The sequence below is a fragment of the Rhinolophus sinicus genome, linkage group LG10, assembly GCF_036562045.2.
Source record: "Rhinolophus sinicus isolate RSC01 linkage group LG10, ASM3656204v1, whole genome shotgun sequence".
Classification (NCBI taxonomy): domain Eukaryota; kingdom Metazoa; phylum Chordata; class Mammalia; order Chiroptera; family Rhinolophidae; genus Rhinolophus; species Rhinolophus sinicus.
This window is the reverse complement of record NC_133759.1, coordinates 26,033,527-26,054,715: the sequence shown is the minus strand read 5'-3', so window position 1 is coordinate 26,054,715 and position 21,189 is coordinate 26,033,527. Positions and strand designations below refer to the sequence as shown.

Sequence of the window (21,189 nt, the reverse complement as noted above, 5' to 3'; positions counted from 1 at the left end):
TGGTTATAGTACTTTTCAGCTCTGACTATACAACACTTGTGAACTTTTAAAAAATTTTCCAAACACTATAGCTTCCCAGATGCTGGATATATAATAAATTAGAATGCTTCGATATAGGAAATATATATTTATATGTAGAAATGTATGTTTATATTTAAAATATATTTAAATAAATGTAAATACATTTGTATAATATATGGACATATTTTATATTCATATAAAATATATGAATATATACATTTTTAAAGCATCATGGGTGAATATGTTTTTTAAAGCTCCATGGGTAATTCTGACACACAAAGCAGAGATGAAGACCATAGACTTCTAATACGAAAAATGTTGACCTGACGTGATATAATCAAGTAAGCAATTCCTCTTTGCTTCTTAATTAGATGTTTCTGACAATAATTCAGGAAGGATATCCAAATTCTTAATAATTAACTCTAACCTCAAAGCGTATGGTCTGTGCCCTTCCCTACCCCCCATGAATGTGTTTCTCAGTCACTATGCAAAAAGATCAAGAATTCTTGAGAAATAAATGGACTTTCCGTGATGTTTATGCTCCCCCAATTATCTTACATCCAGGAAGAATGTATTTGTATGAGTAAACACGAGACGGCTCTGCATGGTATAGATTCTGACTTGGGGCCAGATGTTTGTCTGTGTTTCTCAGCCCCTGAACTCATGACCTCTCGCTGACTATAACAAACGTTGTGTGTAGGAGGAAGGTATGTGCTGAAGGGATTGTTCTCCACCTGCAATTACTCCCTTAGAGTCTTGAAGTCAATACCTGAACATTACTAGTGCAGCACAATGATTGGTCAATGACTCAGTCAACATACAGCTGTAATGTTCACTTAGGATATAATTCACAAATGATTCTTTTACTATTGTAACTGCTGACAGAGTCCTGGCGATGAACCCAGTCTTTTAGAGAAAAGCTGATCTTGGGCCAAAGGGCTGGCTAAAATCTCAGGCAGGACATAAACAAACAAAACAAACAAATAAACTATTATTTATCTCTCTCTCTCTCTACATCTATATCTATATCTATATATATATTTCTATAGATACATATAGATATAGATATATAGATAGATGATAGATAAGTATAGATCTAAATATATATAATATCTTGATATAGAACAGGTGGATGATCTCAAAATATATTGGGAAAGCATTTCATCCTTGCTTATCAGTATTTTCTGTTATGCTATATTAAAGTTTAGTGTTTACATGAGCAAAACTTGGGTTTGAATCATGGCTCAGTCACTTAAGTTACCATGTGCTTTCTCTGAGCCCCAATCAAATAAGAGGGATAGTACCTTGAGGTTGTCAGAAAGAGTAAATAAATTATTACATGTAAAGATCATACCTCAACGACTGCCCATAACAAGCACTTTCTTGGGTTTAATTGTCCAGGTCATAGAGATCTACCCCGAACAATATTACTTGCCATAAAAAATGCAATAAGGAGGTTTTAACCAAAAATACATGGAGTCACGCAACCAAATTTTGCAACTATATTATTGGTACAACTTTAGAAAACTTCATTTAGAAGAAAATGCATGGAAGTATTTAGCAATCTAAAAATCAAATAAATGCAAAGCTTATACTTAGAATTATATTTTATTTTATCTTCTAATGTTTAATAACACATCAACACACACACACACACACACACACACACACACACACACACACACCACAGCACAGGCACTCTGGAAATCCTCCCTTACCCCATGTAAATGACACGTTGCATGTCATTTTTATTTTTCAATGGTTAATGAATCCTATGTAAAAATTACCAGTTTTTGCCACCTCTTTGTTCCCTGATGCAAAAGATCTAATCTATTCAGAGGAACATAATTGCAGAGCTGTTGAGACAGAAAAGAAATTGCTGTATCTCACCACTGTTGTGTGCCTCCAGCTGCGAGGCAGAGTTGACAGCAACCTTGCATAGCGAACAGTAAAGAAGCCGTTTTGCCTTTTCTTCCTCAGTTTCTGTGGAAGGACACGAGCTATTGCCACTGGCTGTTGTGGGGCTTTTGTCCACTTTAGAGGTGATCTCAGTTGTCATAATGCTGCTTTTGCGAATTTCCACCGAGGTTGTTGATATTGCTGGTGTCCCTGTGGTACTGTCTGCATTCAAAATCACATAGGGAAAAACAGTGGTATTAGCTTTCCCTATTTGTACATGCATCACTAATAATACAATTTGCTAATAACGTTAAGAGTAGGTAGCAATTGCTGCTTGTCAACTGTGAATCAATCACTTCATGAGGAAATTTATATAGATGACCACATGTAGTTTCGTATATTGATATAAAACACTCAGACCATACTTGAAAATATACAAATACACTTTACATTTTTTTCTATGGGGTAAATAAATATACCCAAAACTTTCTCTTGTTAACATATGGTCTTAGTAAAATAATCTTTTCAATGTATTATACTTTGTATACATACATTTCTACACAGATGACTTTTAAAATAATAAATTAGAAGATAAATACTTTTAAGATATTTTTTTCATTTACGACTTGTCTTTCTATTTTCCTTCTACAATTCTTTAATTTAAAAAAAGAAAAAGTACTGATCCTTTTGTATATACTTGTACAAAAGAAAGAAGATTGGAATCCTGATGATATATTGCTTTGTCCAGATCAATAGTTTAGAAAATCATGGCCCTATTTACAAAGAGTTGTATATTCAAAACCAGGTACAAAAATCATCAATATACAAATAAAAGATATTCTAGTATGGCATATTTATTAAATGCATATTCTATACCAGACTGTGTTCTGGGAGTTTGTGACATAGTATTCAATGGCCACTCCTTACAAGGAATTCACAGACTGGTCCCACCATGTTAATGTCAAATGGTTTCAAGAGCTTGATGACCAGGAAAGTGCTGATACATTATAACCCTACAACCCTCTGGCTCCAAAGTCGGATCTTAATCTGGAGAGGTCAACCTCTGAAGCGAAACTACCTTGTCCTAACTTCACTTGGGTAGACACAGCTCTCATTTCAAATATGCCAATTACCGTGATGTTAGTAATGTTTACATATCCAACAACAAGCTGTAAATGAGCTCTACGCTCATATCCATTTCTACTCTTATACTACTTATCCTGCCTCCTGGCTGGCTGGTTCTTAACCTCCTATTGACAATATGCATATGCTGTTTGTCCCGCTACAGCTGTTCTTGCAACTGTTTCTCATTCCACATGCTGCTGTGGTCACTACCTAATGCCACACTGAAAAGTCCATGATAAATGGATTGGGTGGTGACAATCAAGGACTGTAGTCTGCCTTCAATGAAATGTCGTCCTTATAAATGCTTACTTCTTGTAAAGCTCATACTACCAAGAGTTGATTACAGTTATAGGATGTCTTTTAACTTGGATATCTTCTTTGATCCTGATAAAGAGGTGGAAATATAGGAGAGATTGATTATGGCTTCTTTCCCAAAAATGGCATCAGAAACACTAGTCAATAAGAAGAGAAATGAAGTCTGTGTTGAGGGCTGTTATATAAAACTGTTCATCTGGATCTTATTTCCTTTGCCTGACACTTCACACTCTTTTAATCACTTCTTTTAGCTTCTAAAATCATCAAGTAAGTTTCCTTCCTTCAGTGCCATGGAGAGTCTCTGCCAACCATGTTAAAAAAAACCCCAAAAAACACAAATAACAACAACAACAAAACAGTCTCTCATGGCGAGAGGAAAATAAATGAAATTACTGTAACACACCAATTTTTCCATCAAAATTAATTTATTCCTTTGAACACTGAGAGGTCCATTTCTTGATTAGTTTTTACTTGTCTAATAAGGTACCTGATTAAAACTGAAATATCAGGTAATAGCCAGAAAATATTTCTGAGAAGCTAGATATGGCCTAAAACACAATGCCTACTTTAAGATAGTGTACTAGCTGTTCATTACGCCTAACAAACCAGAAATGATTTTTTGAAAGCATGCGTATATCTGTGAATAAATAACAAACAGCTAGTTAATTTGCTAAGCATTTTATACACATAATTTCATTTAACCGTCACACAAACTTGTGCAAATGAGTAAATTACAGAATTTAAGGAAATTTCCCAAGGTCACACAAGTACTATGTGGTAAGCCAGGGAAAAATGCTCCATGGAATGAAGAAATTAGGGATTTTGCAAAACAAAATGTGAATGATACCACTGGCCATGATAGTGACTCACCACAGTCAGGTCACAAACACCAGTGAGCTAAAACCATTAAATTTTTATTGTGATCAGCTCTTTGTGGAGTGACAACTGTAAATATAGAGATACTAGAACTCAGTGTGGCCACATGCTGGAGCTAGAATGTGACATGGTGGGTATTATTACATTTAAATCTAAATAAAGATATTCCTAATAATACCCTCCTTCTAACAAATTTTCCTGAGTTGGCCATGTTTATTTTGTCTTGACCTGACTACATCGCAATCCTAAACCAACTTCCCTATTTACAGTGACATTCATAACAAAAGTACAGACTAAAGAAAACCATGAATCTTCCAATTCTTGTGACAGCTGCATTAGTGTCTTTCCTAATGCCAGAGGATAATGTACATTTATACCAAAGATGCCATGAGATTAGAGATACCAGATTCTCTATGCCTAGGGCTTAGTGAAGTATTAACATTTCTTAAGGCAAGTCCCTTGCATGAGACAGACTTAGGGGAATTAGCATCAAAACGCTTAACTTCCAATGTTTCTATTTTGTTGCATCCTTTAGACAACATAGCTGAGCACAGATCTGTTATTGTCATTTGCAGTAAATCTGGAAGTAATGCAACCAGTTATATTTTTTATCTTAAATTTAATACATAGATCTTGAGTCCATAAGGGTAGGGTTACTATCAATTTGTAACCAGACATGGATTTTTCACTTACATTTCATTTATAACTAGTGAAGAGGACTTCTTAAAATAATTTAAAAAAATAAGGTAAATATATTTTAAGATTAAGCCATATTCAAAGAGAACCAACTGTTTTATAATTCAATAAAAAATGATATATAGCAGAGATTTTCCTTAATATGATATATTAAATTACCAATTATATATAATTCTTATCCACTCATTCAAATTGAATCTTAAATCAGTGATCATGTTAAAAGCATATACTCAATATGATGGGATGAGAATTACCTCTGTGACCTTCCTCCCCCAAACTCTTAACTCCTGTATTACCATGAGAAAAGCAAAAAACAAACCTAAACTTAAAGACATTCTACAAAATTCCTGCCCAATAGTCCTCAAAACTGTCAAGATCAACAAAACAAGGAAGTCTGAGAAACTGTCATAGTCCAGAAGCGTTTAAGTTGACATGATGACTAAACATAATGTGGTCTTCTGGTTGGGATCCTGGGGCAAAAAAAGAAAAAAAGAAAAGGAAAAAAAAAAGTACATTACATAAAAACTTAAGAAATCTGAATAGAGTATGGACTTTATTTAATAATAATATATCAATATTGGTTCATTAGTTTTGGCAAATGAACTAGGAATGCAACATGTTGATAATAAGGGAAACTGGGTACAGGGTATACAGGAACCCTCTAATATTCTTGCAACTTTTCTGAAAATCTATTCTAAAATTAAAAGTTCATTAACATTAAAAAATAGAATTATAATCAGTCAACTAATAGTGCATCATTTTACTTACTTTGTAGAATCATAGTCAGAAGGGATCTTAGAACACAGTCAGAAGCTATAGTATAGTTTTCTTGGTTTTTAGATTAAGAAATTTCAGTAAATCTGTCAAGGTCACATAGTGCTCTAGGGGAGAAACTGGGACTTGACATTGCATCTCCCAATTCCGAATCCAGTGCTTCTTATCCTACATTGCAATGACTTATGTGTTTAAATTTCATTCCATCAGCATTTATTAAGCAGCTATTTTGTGCTAGTTTCTATATTAAGCCACTAAGAATGACAAAGCCAATAAATATCCATCATATACTAAAGTGCTTTATGATACATCCCATAATGACTTGAAATAAAAATAATAAACTTAATCCTTAATAAGTTTTATTCATTGCTATATCCTTGCATTTATACTTGGCATGAAAAAGGCACTCCATAAAGATGTATTGAATGAATGAATGAATGAATGAATGAATGAATAGAAGAACAATTACAGATAATGCTTGTGGAAGCACTTTTAAAGCATTTATAAGTACTAACTCATTCAATCCTCACGGAAACCTAAGAGGGGCATACCATTTTTTATCCCCACCTAGAGAAGAAATTGAGGTCTAGAGAGATTTGGGAACTTGCCCAAATCCAGAACTTCCAGCTGTAGCTCAATGATTTGATCTCAGTCTGACTCAGAAGCACATGATCTTCATTTATTTTCTAGTGCTAAAATTTTGTTTTTTCATGAAAGAATTGACTACCTCCCCTTCAGTTAATTCACATTGGTTATGATTTATTATTCATGTTTGAAGATAGCATCCTAAAAATTTGACTTTAAAAGAGACTACACATGGCCTGAGCCACAGTCCATCATGTACATCCAATCATCTGTTTTTATGCTAAAGTATTAAGTTACTGGAATCCATGTAGGAAGAGGGGAGAAAAGAAAAACTACCACTCCCAAATAACCTTTTGAGCAAATGGTAAGAGTAAACCACAGACCTTCCTTACTGCATCTTTTTCTTTCTTTCTTTTTTTTTACTTTAAAGATGAACAACTAGAATAATAATTCATTTTTCTTAATATTTCCCAAAGGCAAATTCAAATTTCTTTGCACTATTCAACGAATGACCCTCTAGGAACAATACATGTGAGAGGGAGCTAAAAATAATGGGTGCAGTTCAGTGGGAAAAGAAAGGTTTGAGATGATTTGGGTTTGCATTTCTGTGCTGTTTACCAGTGCCCAGCAGCAAATATTCATTATTGTAACTGTCACAATTTGGCTTTGGCTTCAAAACAGACTGCTAATACTTTGTGGAATGAGGATTTAGTTGAGAATGAAAGGCAACTTGACAGTACTCAGAGTGGCCCATTTGTGGTTCTCATCCTTGTATAAAAATACTGTAGATACAAAAAAATCCACAAAGCATAAAAAAAGATTCCTGAAAATACCAACAATTTGAATTCCAGATAATAAAAAAGAGCAGGCAAATGACATGGTCTGGGTGAAAAATTTGTTCTCCTAGATACAGACCTCATAACCCAAGTGGGAGAACCAGAGCTGAGTTATTTAAGTTTTCTCCTCGGTAACAGGAATTAATATTATGACCCAGTGATGCTCATAATGTTTTCCTGTAAATTGAAGACTCAGATTTATATACTATTTATTTCCTTCTTCCCTGTGTGAATTTGTCTCACACAGTCTTGCTAACAAGTGAGTAAAACAGCTGCTTCCTCTTAAATATGCTGACACTCTGAAGTATAAAAGGGTGCTTCATGACCAAAAAAAAAAAACAAAAAAAACCCCCAAAAACAAGTTTTTAGAAATTATTACTGGCGTTTTTTTCCCCCATGGATTTTATTTAATTTAACCAATGTTTATTGAGCACAATATCCCACTCTTAGACCCAGGCAAGTCTAAGCATTGAACTCTGTACTTTAGAGGATTCCACATATCACAAGCCACTGAAATTAAAGTCTGTTTTGTGTCTTTTGATTTTGTAAAAGAGTTTGTATATCTTGTAGAGAGTGATAACCCATTGAGTGAATGGGAAATGTAGAAAAGGAAGTGAGAGCTGAACTGGGTGCCCCAAAGTCCAGAGTATAGAGTCTGAGAGTTCACAAGCTTGTGTGTCTATATCTTTGTGATTGTGTGTGTGTCTATGTGTGTCTGTGCGTGTGTATATACCACATGTGTGTGCATGTGTGGCTAGGTGTGCCGAGAGGAGGGAGGAGATCACAGCCTCTGTACGGAAACCGGAGGAGATTGGTTGGTTTAAACTCAACTACCTCAAATCACTAAACTATATGTTTAAGCAAAGTTCCCCCCAAAACATTCACTCCCTCCCCTCTGCTATGATGGTATAGGAAGGGCTTCCAACTGCCTGGGAATTCTGAATCCACAAAATGAGGTTGGGGAGAAAGAATACCTTCTCCAGCAGGCTACCTGATGTAGGTGGGTCCAGTCATCACCCAACGTCCTGACTTCGGGAACAGCTTCTGTCCTGTCTCTGCAGATCTGTGGTACCACTTGGTAGGACTCAGGAGAGTAGATTCCTTATCCTGCAGGTCACAAGGGCAATCCCCAGGCTGTGGGGCTCCTAGGTGAAGCTTGATCTATAACGTGTAAATATTTAGCTGTATGGCATATGGTCTCAATTTGTAGTCTTGTCGTGGCCCTGAAACTTTTGGGGTGGGATTGATTGAACTCTCCTTTGTCAGACCCTGTGCTGATCTCTGGAGGTGAAGAAATAAACATGATATAGTTTGTATACTAAAGAGTGGTAGGGCTCTAACGTAATGGCAGTGAAAGGAACCTGTATTTGCTCTCTTTGAGGAGGGTGAAGAGGAGATAGCATCACTAGAAAACATCAGAAAAATAGGTCGTACTGCAAACTGATTTATCACACTTCTACTACTTTGTGCCATGCAAAGTCATCCACTGTACTTTTATAATCGAGTGGAATATTCTGTCCTATACTAAAGAACACACAAAAGTAGTACATTATACCACCCTGAGCCGTTCCTGTCATTTTAGACATACAGGTCCACTTTTACCAGATGCTTTGATGATTATTTTGATAAAAGCCAAAAAGTTTTATGTAAAATTTCCAAATTTTAAATTTTTAGCAAGTGGTGTGTGTGTGTGTGTGTGTGTGTGTGTGTGGGTGTGTGTGCTTAGGTTGTCCCTCAGACGGTAAGGTTTCTATTTTAAGGAGAGATACACTGATGACAGCTAGTCTTTGTTTTTAACCAGATAATTTGCCCTCGTTCCTTTCTTTCAAGTTCACAGGAAGAGAGTCATTCCAGGGCAGAAGACTTGGTATGTCTCGTCAGCTATGTGTAAGGTTCATAACTTAATACCCCGGTGATATTCTTGGTTGGTAACAGTTACCTCAGCAGTCTCTAATGTCTTATCACATTGGAGCCTTCCAAGTAGTTTCTGAAAGTCAATGGGGATTTTATTCCCTACTTCTATAGTATAATACACACACACACAGACACACACACACACAGACACACACACACACACACAAACCAGGGGTGCAAAAAAAAATGTATACACATTTAAGATATGTTATTATATCTATGCTCAACCAGTAGTTCACCATACTCAGAAGTGTCTAGATGCTGATGGTAACCGCTTTGAACACCTCTTGTAATTGCAGAAGTCAAACGTGGCTTGTATTAATCTTTTGTTATAAGTATATATTGAATATTACAATTAATATAGTGTTTTTCCTTCTTAAAATATGTATACAATTTTTTGGCACCCTCTGTATTATGTATACATACACACACACACTCACTCTGTAACACAACTGGAACAAAACTTGCCTTATATTTGGTAATTGTTAAACACAGAGGCTGCTGTTAAAACATTTGTTCTGTTAGACATTTGCCCTTCTTTGAAAAGTTGAGGTCTTATCCTCGAAAGGCACTAGACTGAAACTGGCATAGTAATATAAATAGCAAATCTCTGACTTGCTAACCCAACTTTTCACCCTTAATCATTTTTGCCTTATAATTTTTAAAACTCTTGCTTCTTTCATTCTGTTTTCTCTATGGTCTTTTGGCTCTCCCCACATCCAACAATGATGGGGCCAAGATGTTGGAAACTTGTGAATCCGAAATAATCCTGTTCCTGGAAACTAGTGGTTCTAAAATTTCCATAACCATCACACTCACCCTGGGGGTTTGATAAAGCACAGACTTTGGACTCCAGAGTTTATGATTCCTAGGTATGGCTTGGGGCCTGGGTATATGCATTTCTAACAAGTACCCAAGTGTCGCTGCTACTGGTACTCTGAGGACAACACTTCAGGAACCGCTACTGACAGATCTGCCAATTGATTTCTGCTTTAGCTTAAATGGGCTTAGCTTTAGAGCTACAATATCACTTAAACAGACAATCATGAAAGTCAAAAAGGGAAATGAGGGAGCGGGTGACCACTGTCCTATTTTTGCCTGCGACTAAGGGAGTTCCTGAGACATGGGAATTTCAGTACCTAAACAGATCAAGTTCCCGACAAGCCAAGTTGATCACCCCAAGGGAGATTTCAGAATAAATTAGAAAACAACTCTTTAAAAAATATTTTGAATACTACCTAAGTAAGCAATGCACATTCCTATTGAAAGATGAATTTTTGGAAATATACGCACTGATAAATGAGGGAGGATGGAGACACATTCAGATCCTGGAAGCAGAAATAAACAACCATGCAGCTTACTTAACCTCCCACTTAGCAGTGAAACCTGGGGTGCATTTATAAGAATGTAGTCTTCTCTACCTAACTTAAGAGTCTATGTTTCCAAGGGAATTAAATTTCCTATATTGCTCACAGACTATGTGCTTTATCCCTACTGAATGTAAATTAATTCAAAACAAATTAATTCAAAACGAAGTTAATCAGAAGGTAAGATGGCTAGGCCTTGAGGGTTAATTGAGTGGGTCTGCCCCCTGGATATAAACTTGATAAACACCAAGAAGGGGTTCGTTTTGTCAGAATTTGTGAACTTTCTGATAAATAGTACAAAAGAGAAAGAAAAAAAGAGAAAGAAAAGGGAAGACAAAAAGAAAATCAATTTATTCCAAAGCTATTTTAAGTAGCTTGGATGCCACTAGAGTAGGGACCAGCCTTTATAGGCTTCTAATGGAGATTCCTGGCCCAGCCCCTTTGTCCCTCTCTCCCCCCACCCCGCCCCCTTCAATAAGGCAGAAGAAAAACCAAAAGTTTTTTAAAATCTGTAAATGGTGCTTTCCCTGTTCCAAGAGCTTTCAGAGGGGAAGAAAAGTGTTGTGTGCCACAGTAAAAGTTGCCATTTCATTAATGAGAAGACCTGTGTATTGAATAAACTGAATTTGAAATCCGAGCAGAAGTCAAGGGATGGTTTTTCAGTGAAAACCTCTGGTAGTTTATCTGTTCATAGTGGCAGTCTTCTTTCTTTTGGCCAGGTGCTTTAGGATAAAAGTAACGGTCTGCCTGTGTCCTTAACTTTCATATCTAACTACTAAGGCTTATGACATGATACATCAGGAACCTTGAAACCTTTTACTAACTGAAATTGAACACAAAGTGAGGGAGAATGTGCCTGCTGACTAGTGAATTTAGAATGTGTAGAGAATTGAGAGAGTGGAGACAGTCACGCCCAGCCATTTAGGATACCATGCTTGCTGTAGAATCCTGTTTGGCAGCCCATAGTATAAAAAGGAAGTAATACTTGTCAGTGCTTCAACTTCTTTGTACCTTAGAGCTGGGCTGAAGATAGGAAAACAAGCTCTCCTAATGGATGGCACCATGATAAAATATTTAGTGTGGATAATAATTTAGAACATTATTCCATCTGGTCTCAGGCATTTTATTGAATGTGTAAGAGTTACTTAGCAGTTTTCATTACAATGTTAGTGTTTCATAGATTAACTATGCAGAAAACATTTAAATCACCAGAAAGAAACCATGATGTAACTGATGTGCATTTGTCACATTCAGACATCTAGATTTAAAAAAAAAAAATGTTTTTTCAAATTTCAGGGGATCAGGAGAGTCGTTTTCCGGGAGTAAGTTCCACTACATAAATTATGGGAAATGGTTGGCAAAGATGAGAGAAATACAGGAAAAGAGAGGGCCTTTAAAAAATTGAGAAAACATATTATACATTTTTAAATGACAATTTTTCAACCACCACTAAGCATTCCATTTAAACGATAAACTGTGTTATCTCAAGAACCAAACTACCGTCATTTCACCCCAAACAGAAAGTTATTATTTTTCCCTCCGCAGAACACAGAACAAGAGGGAGGTCATCATAAATGCAATCACTTTTTGATAGAATTTCTCTCTTCACAGTAGTTGTTTCCATGTAACGTTAATATAATTCAGCCAAGAAAAAAATTAAGAGTTGGAGGACACATAAAAATCAGGGAAAATGTACACATCAAAACAGAACAGGAGAAATCAGAATTTTCCTCATTATTTACTGAAAGGTTGGCTGCTGAAAAATGAATAGAACTGCTTGGAAACTAATAAAATTCTAGAGCAAATGCCTCTCAGTGAAGCCAACAGACCTATTTCTAAAATGGTAAGAGTCCCTTTTTATCTGCAGAAACCATATAAACCAGATTTTCATGAAATTACAGATATAAAATTATCTCTCCTATTATTTCAATAAACTATCACACTGTTGAAGAAATTCTAAGCTGTAACAGACTCTTGCACAATAATTCACCACACTGTGTATTCTGTTTGTTTTTGATGATACATTCATTGTAATTGTATCACCATGTCACCGAAACACTCATTGAAACACTCAAAAAAATGTCAGTCTCATTTTCGTTTAAATAATGTAGAATGACCATTTTGATTTTTCTTTGCCTCATTTAAGATACAAGTTATTTTGGCATTATTAAACAGGTCCAAATCCAATTGCTTATTTTGAGTATATATTTGGGGGCAGGAAACTTCTTGGTTAGCTCTAGCAAGATGTAACTCAATTTTTTAAGATGGGTATATTTTTAATGTAGAGCTATATTAAAGGATAGAACATTTGATAATTCATTTCAAAATAAATTTGTATAATCTCTGATGGTTAGTACTAGCCATTTTGATGTAGAATGCTGAGTATTTTTATGGCCACCAAAGGATAGAAATCTAGTTCCATGTGACTAGACCTCTCAAGGGATGATGACATTTTTATTCCATTTTATTCTTTGGGATCTTGTTTCATGAGTCAAATCTTAGAGATGCTTTAATACAAATAGACATTCTGAAATTCCATCATTAATTTAGATAAAATAATTTAAATGTATAATTCTTTGTTAAGCCTTAGTAAACAATCTTTATTTTATTTAGGATACATATTTGTATAGCTGTTTTTAATTATCACTATTTCCACTTTTAACAAAAACCCAACTGTGAATTCAAAATTAAAAGCCAGCACTTTGGGTAAACAACTTTGTTTTATAGCTCCCTTTTTAAAAATTAATTTTCTTGGAATATATTTTCTTTGTTTATGCATCCTGTTTTCTGTACACCTGTTTAAAATCAACATTAGGTTCTTTTGATGATGTTTCTCTAGAAATGGAATGACTAGTCTTACTGAAATGTGTGACTAGTTTTGTTCACATCCTTACTGGCAGGCTCCTCTTGCTCGAGGAGAAAGCCAGGCCAAGAGTGCTAGCAGTCCAGGAGGTGTGGAGTGAAAAGTCGGAGTGGAGAGGAGTGTGTGAGGCAGACCACATCTAAGCCTGGCACTTGAAAAGCTGTTGCCAAGGAGTCAAGATCACAGCCAAGTCATGACAGCCAATTCACAGGGCTGGGGAGAGAAGTCAGAGCCAGAAGTCAAGCTGGGTGAGAAGAAACAGCACCGGGGTATTTGAGGACATGGCATAAGACCATGGCAAGTTATTTTTAGCATGAAAGCCTTACCTCTTGGACAACTCTGTCACGGTTTTACCTAGGAAAGAGTACTCATGGCTACTGACAGGCCCCTCCCAGAGAAGAGGAGAAGAGGCAGAGGAAGAGAATGGTAGCTGTGTGTCTAGAGATTTGGGGCCTTATGCTCCTGGATCACACTTTAGGAAACTGGTATGAGCAGGTGGACAAAGCAAGCACAGGGCTTAAGCTCCTTTCTCTTTCCCTCTTTGGCTCAACTCACCTACTCCCAACCTCATCAAAAATAAAATAACAATACAAATAAATAAATAAAAACACATGTATATGTGTATCTCTCCCTTTGAGATTTCAATTTGCTCCCATAAGCTGTCCCTCATTAAGGATATTTCTAAAAAAAGCAAATTAAAAATTCCAGATTGGATTGGGGGAGGGAAAAAGAAAGAAAAGAAAAATGACCAAGGATTGGGCGGATCAGCTACTAGGGTTGAGTTGTATCAGTTGGTTCAGCAAAATCATCTTTTCTCAGAAGTTCACCTGGAGAACACTGCTGCTTAGGCCTAGCTTTGTAAAAATACAGTGTTTTTTAACCAAAATTGGAGCCAAAGTAAATTCACCTAGATAACTTAAGTGCACAGATAATTCTAAGTATTGGGGAACTTATTGAAAAATGCGTAGACATAAACAATAATGTATTTTCTTTCATACATCTTTAGTTTCACTTGACATATGGTATATTTTACCTTTAGCATTGCAATGCCATAATTTCAGTGGTCATTTGCTTTTACTTACTGTGTTTCCCCAAAAATAAACCCGGGTCTTATACTAAGTTGTGCTCCAAAAGACGCATTAGGCCTTATGTTCAGGGCATGTCATCCTGAAAAAATAATGGCTTATTTTCTGGTTAGGTCTTATTTTCGGGGAAACATGGTAACACTTCAGAAAAATTCCATTGTGACTTAACCTTCAAAATACAATTCTAAAGCCAGTAAAAGTCTCTTCTCTGCCTGATGTGTCAATCTGGGTTAATATAAATGTTTCCTCAGACTGGAAGTTTAATTAAGTTGAGTTGATCTGAACGAGATAGAAATTATTTGTATTTGCTTATTAGCTCTGTTTTTTGCAAGATAAGAGAGAGCTAGAAGGAAAAGAAACAAGAGAGAAGAGTTAGAGAGATGTGTGTGTTTCATTTGCCCTTCTAAATGATAGATTTTATAGGAAGAAAACCTTTGTGAGCTTCTCCTCTTAAAGGATATTTTTATCAGTCAGCCCAGATGGATCAATGTGATAAACCAATCCATAGGATTTGGATGAAATTCTTCTCCCTCGATACTTGAAGTTCCCATCATTACAGATGCTCTGTTTCTACTGAGGGATATATCCTGTTAAGATTCCTGAGATGCTAATGGAAAAGGTGCCACCAGAAATAACGATTTATGAATTCTGATGTGAATATCGCTAAAACACACAAATGAATGGTAAATGCCAAAAAAGTCTACACCTGATTTTGCAAGATATATGTTATACAATATACTCACAATGATAGATAATGAATTACTCAAAATGAGAAAAAGGCTGCTTCTTCAACAGTAATGAAATTTAGAATAAGGATGTGAAAAACTAGACAGCAGTTAGTCCAACAGCCTAACTGCTGCCTAGTTTTATACATCCTTATTCCAAATTTCATTACTGTTACATGAATCAGCTATCATGTATAACAGTACATTCCCTTTAAAAGTAAACCTAAATAATTATAAAATCAAACAAATATGTAATAAAGATGCAAGTAAGAGTAATGCCCAACATTTGTTTAGTCATTCTTAGTTTTCAAATAAATTTTATACATATGTCTCTTTCTATCCTCAAAACAATACAGTGAGATAGACACTTCGGTTCTTAATTTATAAAAGAGAAAATTGGCTCGTTGATATAAAGTCACTTGCTAGAACCATATAGCTATTAATTAGGAAAGCTATCATCAGTATCAAGATTTTTCAGGGTTTATTGTTGCCTCCTGGTAGAAAATATTCAATCATCAAGAGCTATGTGAAAAAAGAAAATTACCTAATATCAATAGGAATTTACAGAATCATATAGTAATATTTATTTCTACAAAAAACATTATTGCTAAGACAATGTATATGACTGGAACACATTATATATTTAGTTTGAAACTAATTTTATAGTACTTAGATTAAAGACATATGTATTAAACATTTTTGTGTAACAATATTACTATATTATTTAAACTTAATGAACCATGTAAGATTTTTAATACCACTTCTATTTACTAAGGTTTCTAGCCTCACTTTCAGAAATTATAATCATTTAAAACAAGCAAACAAACAAAAAAAGATAAAGATATCCTTTTAAAATATGGGTTACATTACATTCTCTCTTCTTCTCAAACTATGACAGTGTCTCCTTACTTGACCCCAAACAGTAGCCAGTGTCCAACTGAAAGCTTCCCTCCTTAGATCAGGAAAAAGACAAGAATGTTCCTTTCATCACTGCTATTCAACATTGTACGGAAAGTTCTAGCGAGGACTATTAAGCAAGAAAAAGAAATAAAAGCTATCCACCTTGGAAAGGAAAAAGTAAGACTATTCACAGATGGTGTGATCTTATATATAGAAAACCCTAAAGAATCTTAAAAAAAAATAATAGAGCTAATGGACAAGTTCAGCCAAGTTTGCATAATGTACAAAATCAACGTACAAAAATCAGTTGTATTTCTATAGACTAGCAATGAGCTACCTGAAAATGAAACTAGAAAAACAATTCGCTTTACCATAGCATGGAAAAGAATAAAATACTTAGGAATATATATAATCAATGAAATGGAAAACTTGTACTCTGAAAACTATAAAACATTGTTGAAAGAAATTTTAAACCACCCAAATAAATGGAAAGATATTCCTTACTCATGGACTGGAAGACAACATTGCCAAGAGGGTAATACCTCCTGAAGTAATCTACAGCTTAAATGCAAAATCTATCAAATTTCCAATAAACTTTTTTTGTAAAAATGGGTAAGCTGACTTAAAGTTCATATAGAAAAGAAAGGAGCCCAAATAACCAAACCGATATTGAAAAAGAAAAATAACGTTGGAGTACTAACACTTCCTGATTTCAAAACTTACTAAAAAGTTACAGTAATCAAAACTAACATTTCCTGATTTCAAAATTTACTAAAAAGTTATAGCAATCAAACCAGTGTGGCGTAAGGATAGACAGACATACAGATCAATGGAATAAAATTGAGAGTTTAGAAATAAATGCATATATCTATGTTCAATTGATTTTTGACAAGGGTGACAAGACTATTTAATGTGAAAGAATAGTCTTTTCAGCAAATGGTGGTGGAACAGCAGATATCCACATGTAAAAGCATGAAGCTGGACCCATGTCTCATATCATATACCGCTCAAAATGAATCAACAACCATATGTAAGAGCTAAAATTATAAAACTCTTAAAAGGAAACATAGTTGTAAATATATATGTGACCTTGGATTAAGCAATGGTTTCTTAAAAATCATAGTAAAAGTACAAGAAACAGGAAAAAATAAATAAATTGGACTTCATCAAAATTAAAACCTCGTGTGTGTGTCAAAATAGTGATAAAAATAATCCATAGATGGGAGAGAATATTTGCAAATCATATATCTGCTAAGGCTCTAGTGTCCAGAAAATATAGAGAACTCCTACAATTCAACAATAAAAACATAAACAACCAAATTAAAACATGTACAAAAGATCTGAATAGACATTTCTCCAAATAAGAAATACAAATGGCCAATAAATACACGAAAAGATGTTCAACACCATTAGTCATTAGAAAAATCCTGATCAAAAACACGATGAGATATTATTTTATATCCATTAGGATGGCTGTATTAATGATAAAAAATTAAATAAAAAGAAAACAAAAAATAAGTGTTAACAAGAACGTGGAGAAACTGGAATCCTCATGCATTTTTTGTGGGAATATGAAATGATGCAGTGGTTGTGGAAAAGTTTGGTAGTTTCTGAAAAAGTTAACTATAGAGGTAACATCTGAAAAAGTTAAATATAGAGATAACATTCCACTTCTAAGTCTATACCCAAGACAAATGAAAATATATTTTAAAACACAAACTTGTAAATGAATGCTTATAGCAACACTTCACAATTATCAAAAAATGGAAACAAAGCAAATATCCACCAATTAGTGAATGGACACAAAAGTGGTATGCCCATATAATGGATTATAATTCATTCATATGAAGAAATGAAGTACTAATACGTGTGACGACACAAATGAATCTTGAACGCATTATGCTAAGTGAAAGAAGTCAATCACAAAAGACCACATATTGCATGATTCCATTTACCAGAACAGCCAAATCCATAAAAACAGAAAGTACATTGGTAGTTGCGAAAGAATGGGGCATAGGGGAAATTAAGAGAGATGTTTTTTGTTTTTTTTTTGGTGGTGATGGAAATATTCTGGAATTTGATAGTTGTAATGGTTGCATATCATTGTGAATATTCTAAAACCCTCTATTGTACACTTTAAAATGGTTAAAATCGTGAATTATGTTATGTGAATTTTATCTCTATATTTTTAAAATTAATGTCCTTGCAATGGCCAGAAGGCCTTATATAGTCTAGTCCTCCATTATCTATATGATTTTATCTTTTTCTGCCCTCCTTTTGTACCCTCTGTAATAACCACATTGCACTGGCCTTTTTGTACTTCTTCAAGCACTCCAAGTATGCTCGCACCTTAGAAATTTTGAGTTTGTTATTCCATCTATCTATAATACTCTTCCCCAAGTAGTCAGATTATACATCCCCTCCCCATTCAAAAATCTGTGTCACATTCTCAGCGAGGCTTTATCTTACCCTGGATAAAATCATATCCCTGTATCCATGCCAGTAATTCCTCTTTCTCTACCCTTTCTTGTACTCCCTAAAATTTATCACATGAAATATATAACAATCTAAGTGTTGTTTATTATCAGTTTCCCCCCCGTGGAATGAAACTCTACAATGGCAGGAGGTTTTAGTTATTTTATTCTCTGTTGATCCTTAGCATCTAGTATGATACTTGAAACAAAATAGATTCCCAATAAATATTTATTCAGTGAATGAATGAATGAATGAATGAACGAACAAAACAATTCAGGAAATGAAATGACGCTTGAAAAGGAAGAATGGATACTAGGATGAGGCAGAGAAGACCCAACATCAGTGTGTGATTGCATTTATGTGGAAATTATTTTTGAATCTCTCAAGTTTCTGCTTTGTTTGCTCAAGTGTGATTTAATTAGATTTAAGAAAGGTGTTATGAGTTTTTTAAATGCGGAATCTTGTTACATGAGTTTTGAAGTCCTAAAATAACATGATGCTCTGAAAAACAGGATGTTTATAAAAACTCAGCTGTACAGCACACTAAGTTTCTAAAACAAAGTGATTAAGTTAATTTGAGAATTATATTATACATAGGTAATTTCTTCACTAGCCATTCCATTACCAAAGACTAATTGCTAAATTAGCTAGGGTTTGTGTGGACAACTGATTTCCTGCATTTGGGAAGTTATGCAAGAAATCATACCAAGGAATTATTGTCCTGCTTTTTCTTTCCCCCCAAATCTGCTAGGTCAGGAAGAAATGGTTGATATAGTCCAGAAAACAAAGTTTCTGAAATTCTTCTTGAGGAATAAAAAACAACAACAACAAAAACAAACAAACAAACAAACCAAAAAAACCAAACTTTAAGCAGCTGAAAAGGGGATTAAGATAAAAACTAACACAAGAACAAAGGGGGAATATTTGAACTCTTTAGCATCAAGTAGCTGTGTGAAACCTAAGAAACGTGACTCAATATTAAGAAACAAATTAAGGTATCTCTTTAAAGCCATAGGTAAAATTACCAAAAAAAGTTACTTTCACTAAATAGTGTGGTTGTTTAAGTCTTATTCTAAACATAAATGATTTTTATACATATTATTAGGACTACTTAGCAGTTATACATTATGTTTATCCATTTCATTTTTTTAACAGAAACATCATCATTGAGTAAAAATATACCCTGATTTTTTTTTTTTCAGTTAGTTAATTCTAAGGGAGTTTACCTGCTAAGAGTATCAACCTATAGATACTTTACAAGCAATTTTTGACCTGGTAGCTGAGAATAAATAATCTCAAACCTAATAGCCAATAAATTGGTACAGCTACTTTGAAAACTATTTTGACACAGTTCCTCAAAAGGTTAAACATAGAGATACCATATGACCCATTGATTCTAACCCTACCCAATTCCACACATACTTAAGAGAAAGGAAAACATATGTCTACACAGAAACTTGCACACAAATGTTCATAGTAGCATTGTTCATAATACTCCAAAAGTAGAAACATCTAAACATCCAACTCACAAAAGGAAAAATAAAATGCGGTAGGTATAACCATATAATGGATATTTTGCCCCAAAGAGAAATGAAGTCATGACACATGACACATTATGAATGAACACTGAAAACATTATAAGTAGCATAAATCAGTCACAAAATACCAATTATCATGTGATTTCATTTTTATGAAATCTCCAGCATTGACAAATCTACAGAAAGTTTATTAGTGATTGCCAGGGGAGATGGAGATGGGGGAGTAAAGGAGAGTGACCACTAATGGGAATGAGGTATCTTTTGGGGGTTCTAACATTGATTGTGGTTATGAGTGCACAATTCTGAATACACTAAAAAACACTGAATTGTTTACTTTAAACAGGTGAATTGATGGTATGTGAATTATGTCCCAATATAGCAGTTATTTTAAAAAACATAAGCTGTAAAATCTCCTCTTAAATTCTAGCTCCTTCAGTTCTGGTTTACTATGATGAAGCATAACCATATGCTGACCATCCTATCGCCAGGGAGGACAGAGGGGAGAGCAGGTACCTGTGTTTTGCCATGTACGATGCTCACTTTTTGGCCCAAATTTGTTAGAGAAAAATAAGGACGTGCATTAGTACTACATGGGAAATACTAATTCTGTATCTATATGAATGCTTTTCATTCTTTTAATTTATGTTTATGAGTTAAAAGTGTAACTCTAGAAATCAATAACAATAGCCGTATGCAAAAGAATACCCTGGAATACAATAATCGGTTTTGTGGAGCTTACAATGAACTTGCAAGGACAAAGAGTTTTTGGCCTTCTATGATGCATAAATATTGTAAAGTTGTTAAACGGTATATAAAATTTCTTGTACCTTATATCTGTTCTTGTGTTTTGTAATTATTTGTTACATAACATTTCTTGTACCATAATATGTTTAAAAATTGCTAAAATTCCTTTATAATACAACAAACAAGTACCTAAATATAAACAAATAAATGTTTGAATTAAAAATTAAAACAAAATATATTTTCCCTGAAAGTGTGGGCCAAAAACATTGGTGCGCGTTATACATGGCAAAATATGGTATATCAACTCGAATACTGGTTCAGTGGTGGACTTCAGAAGTATCAAGGTGGGGGTGGGGAGAGCCCCTTGTACTATTTATGCCTTCAGGTTGCTCTGTTGGGAGGCTGAGCCTTATAACTTAATACAAACAAATGGGATGGTAGTTATCATGCA

The 21,189-nt window shown here is 34.6% G+C and overlaps 1 protein-coding gene across 4 annotated transcripts in view; it reads right to left on the bottom strand.

Moving 5' to 3' along the window:
- ZNF385D (zinc finger protein 385D) overlaps positions 1–21,189 on the bottom strand; it is a 723,301-nt gene that overhangs the window by 16,308 nt on the left and 685,804 nt on the right. For all 4 annotated transcript variants that reach the window (XM_019726024.2, XM_074312787.1, XM_019726025.2 and 1 more), the window contains one exon: positions 1,912–2,142. In XM_019726024.2, the coding sequence (XP_019581583.1) occupies positions 1,912–2,142 (231 nt within the window). The remainder of the gene's footprint in view (positions 1–1,911; positions 2,143–21,189) is intronic.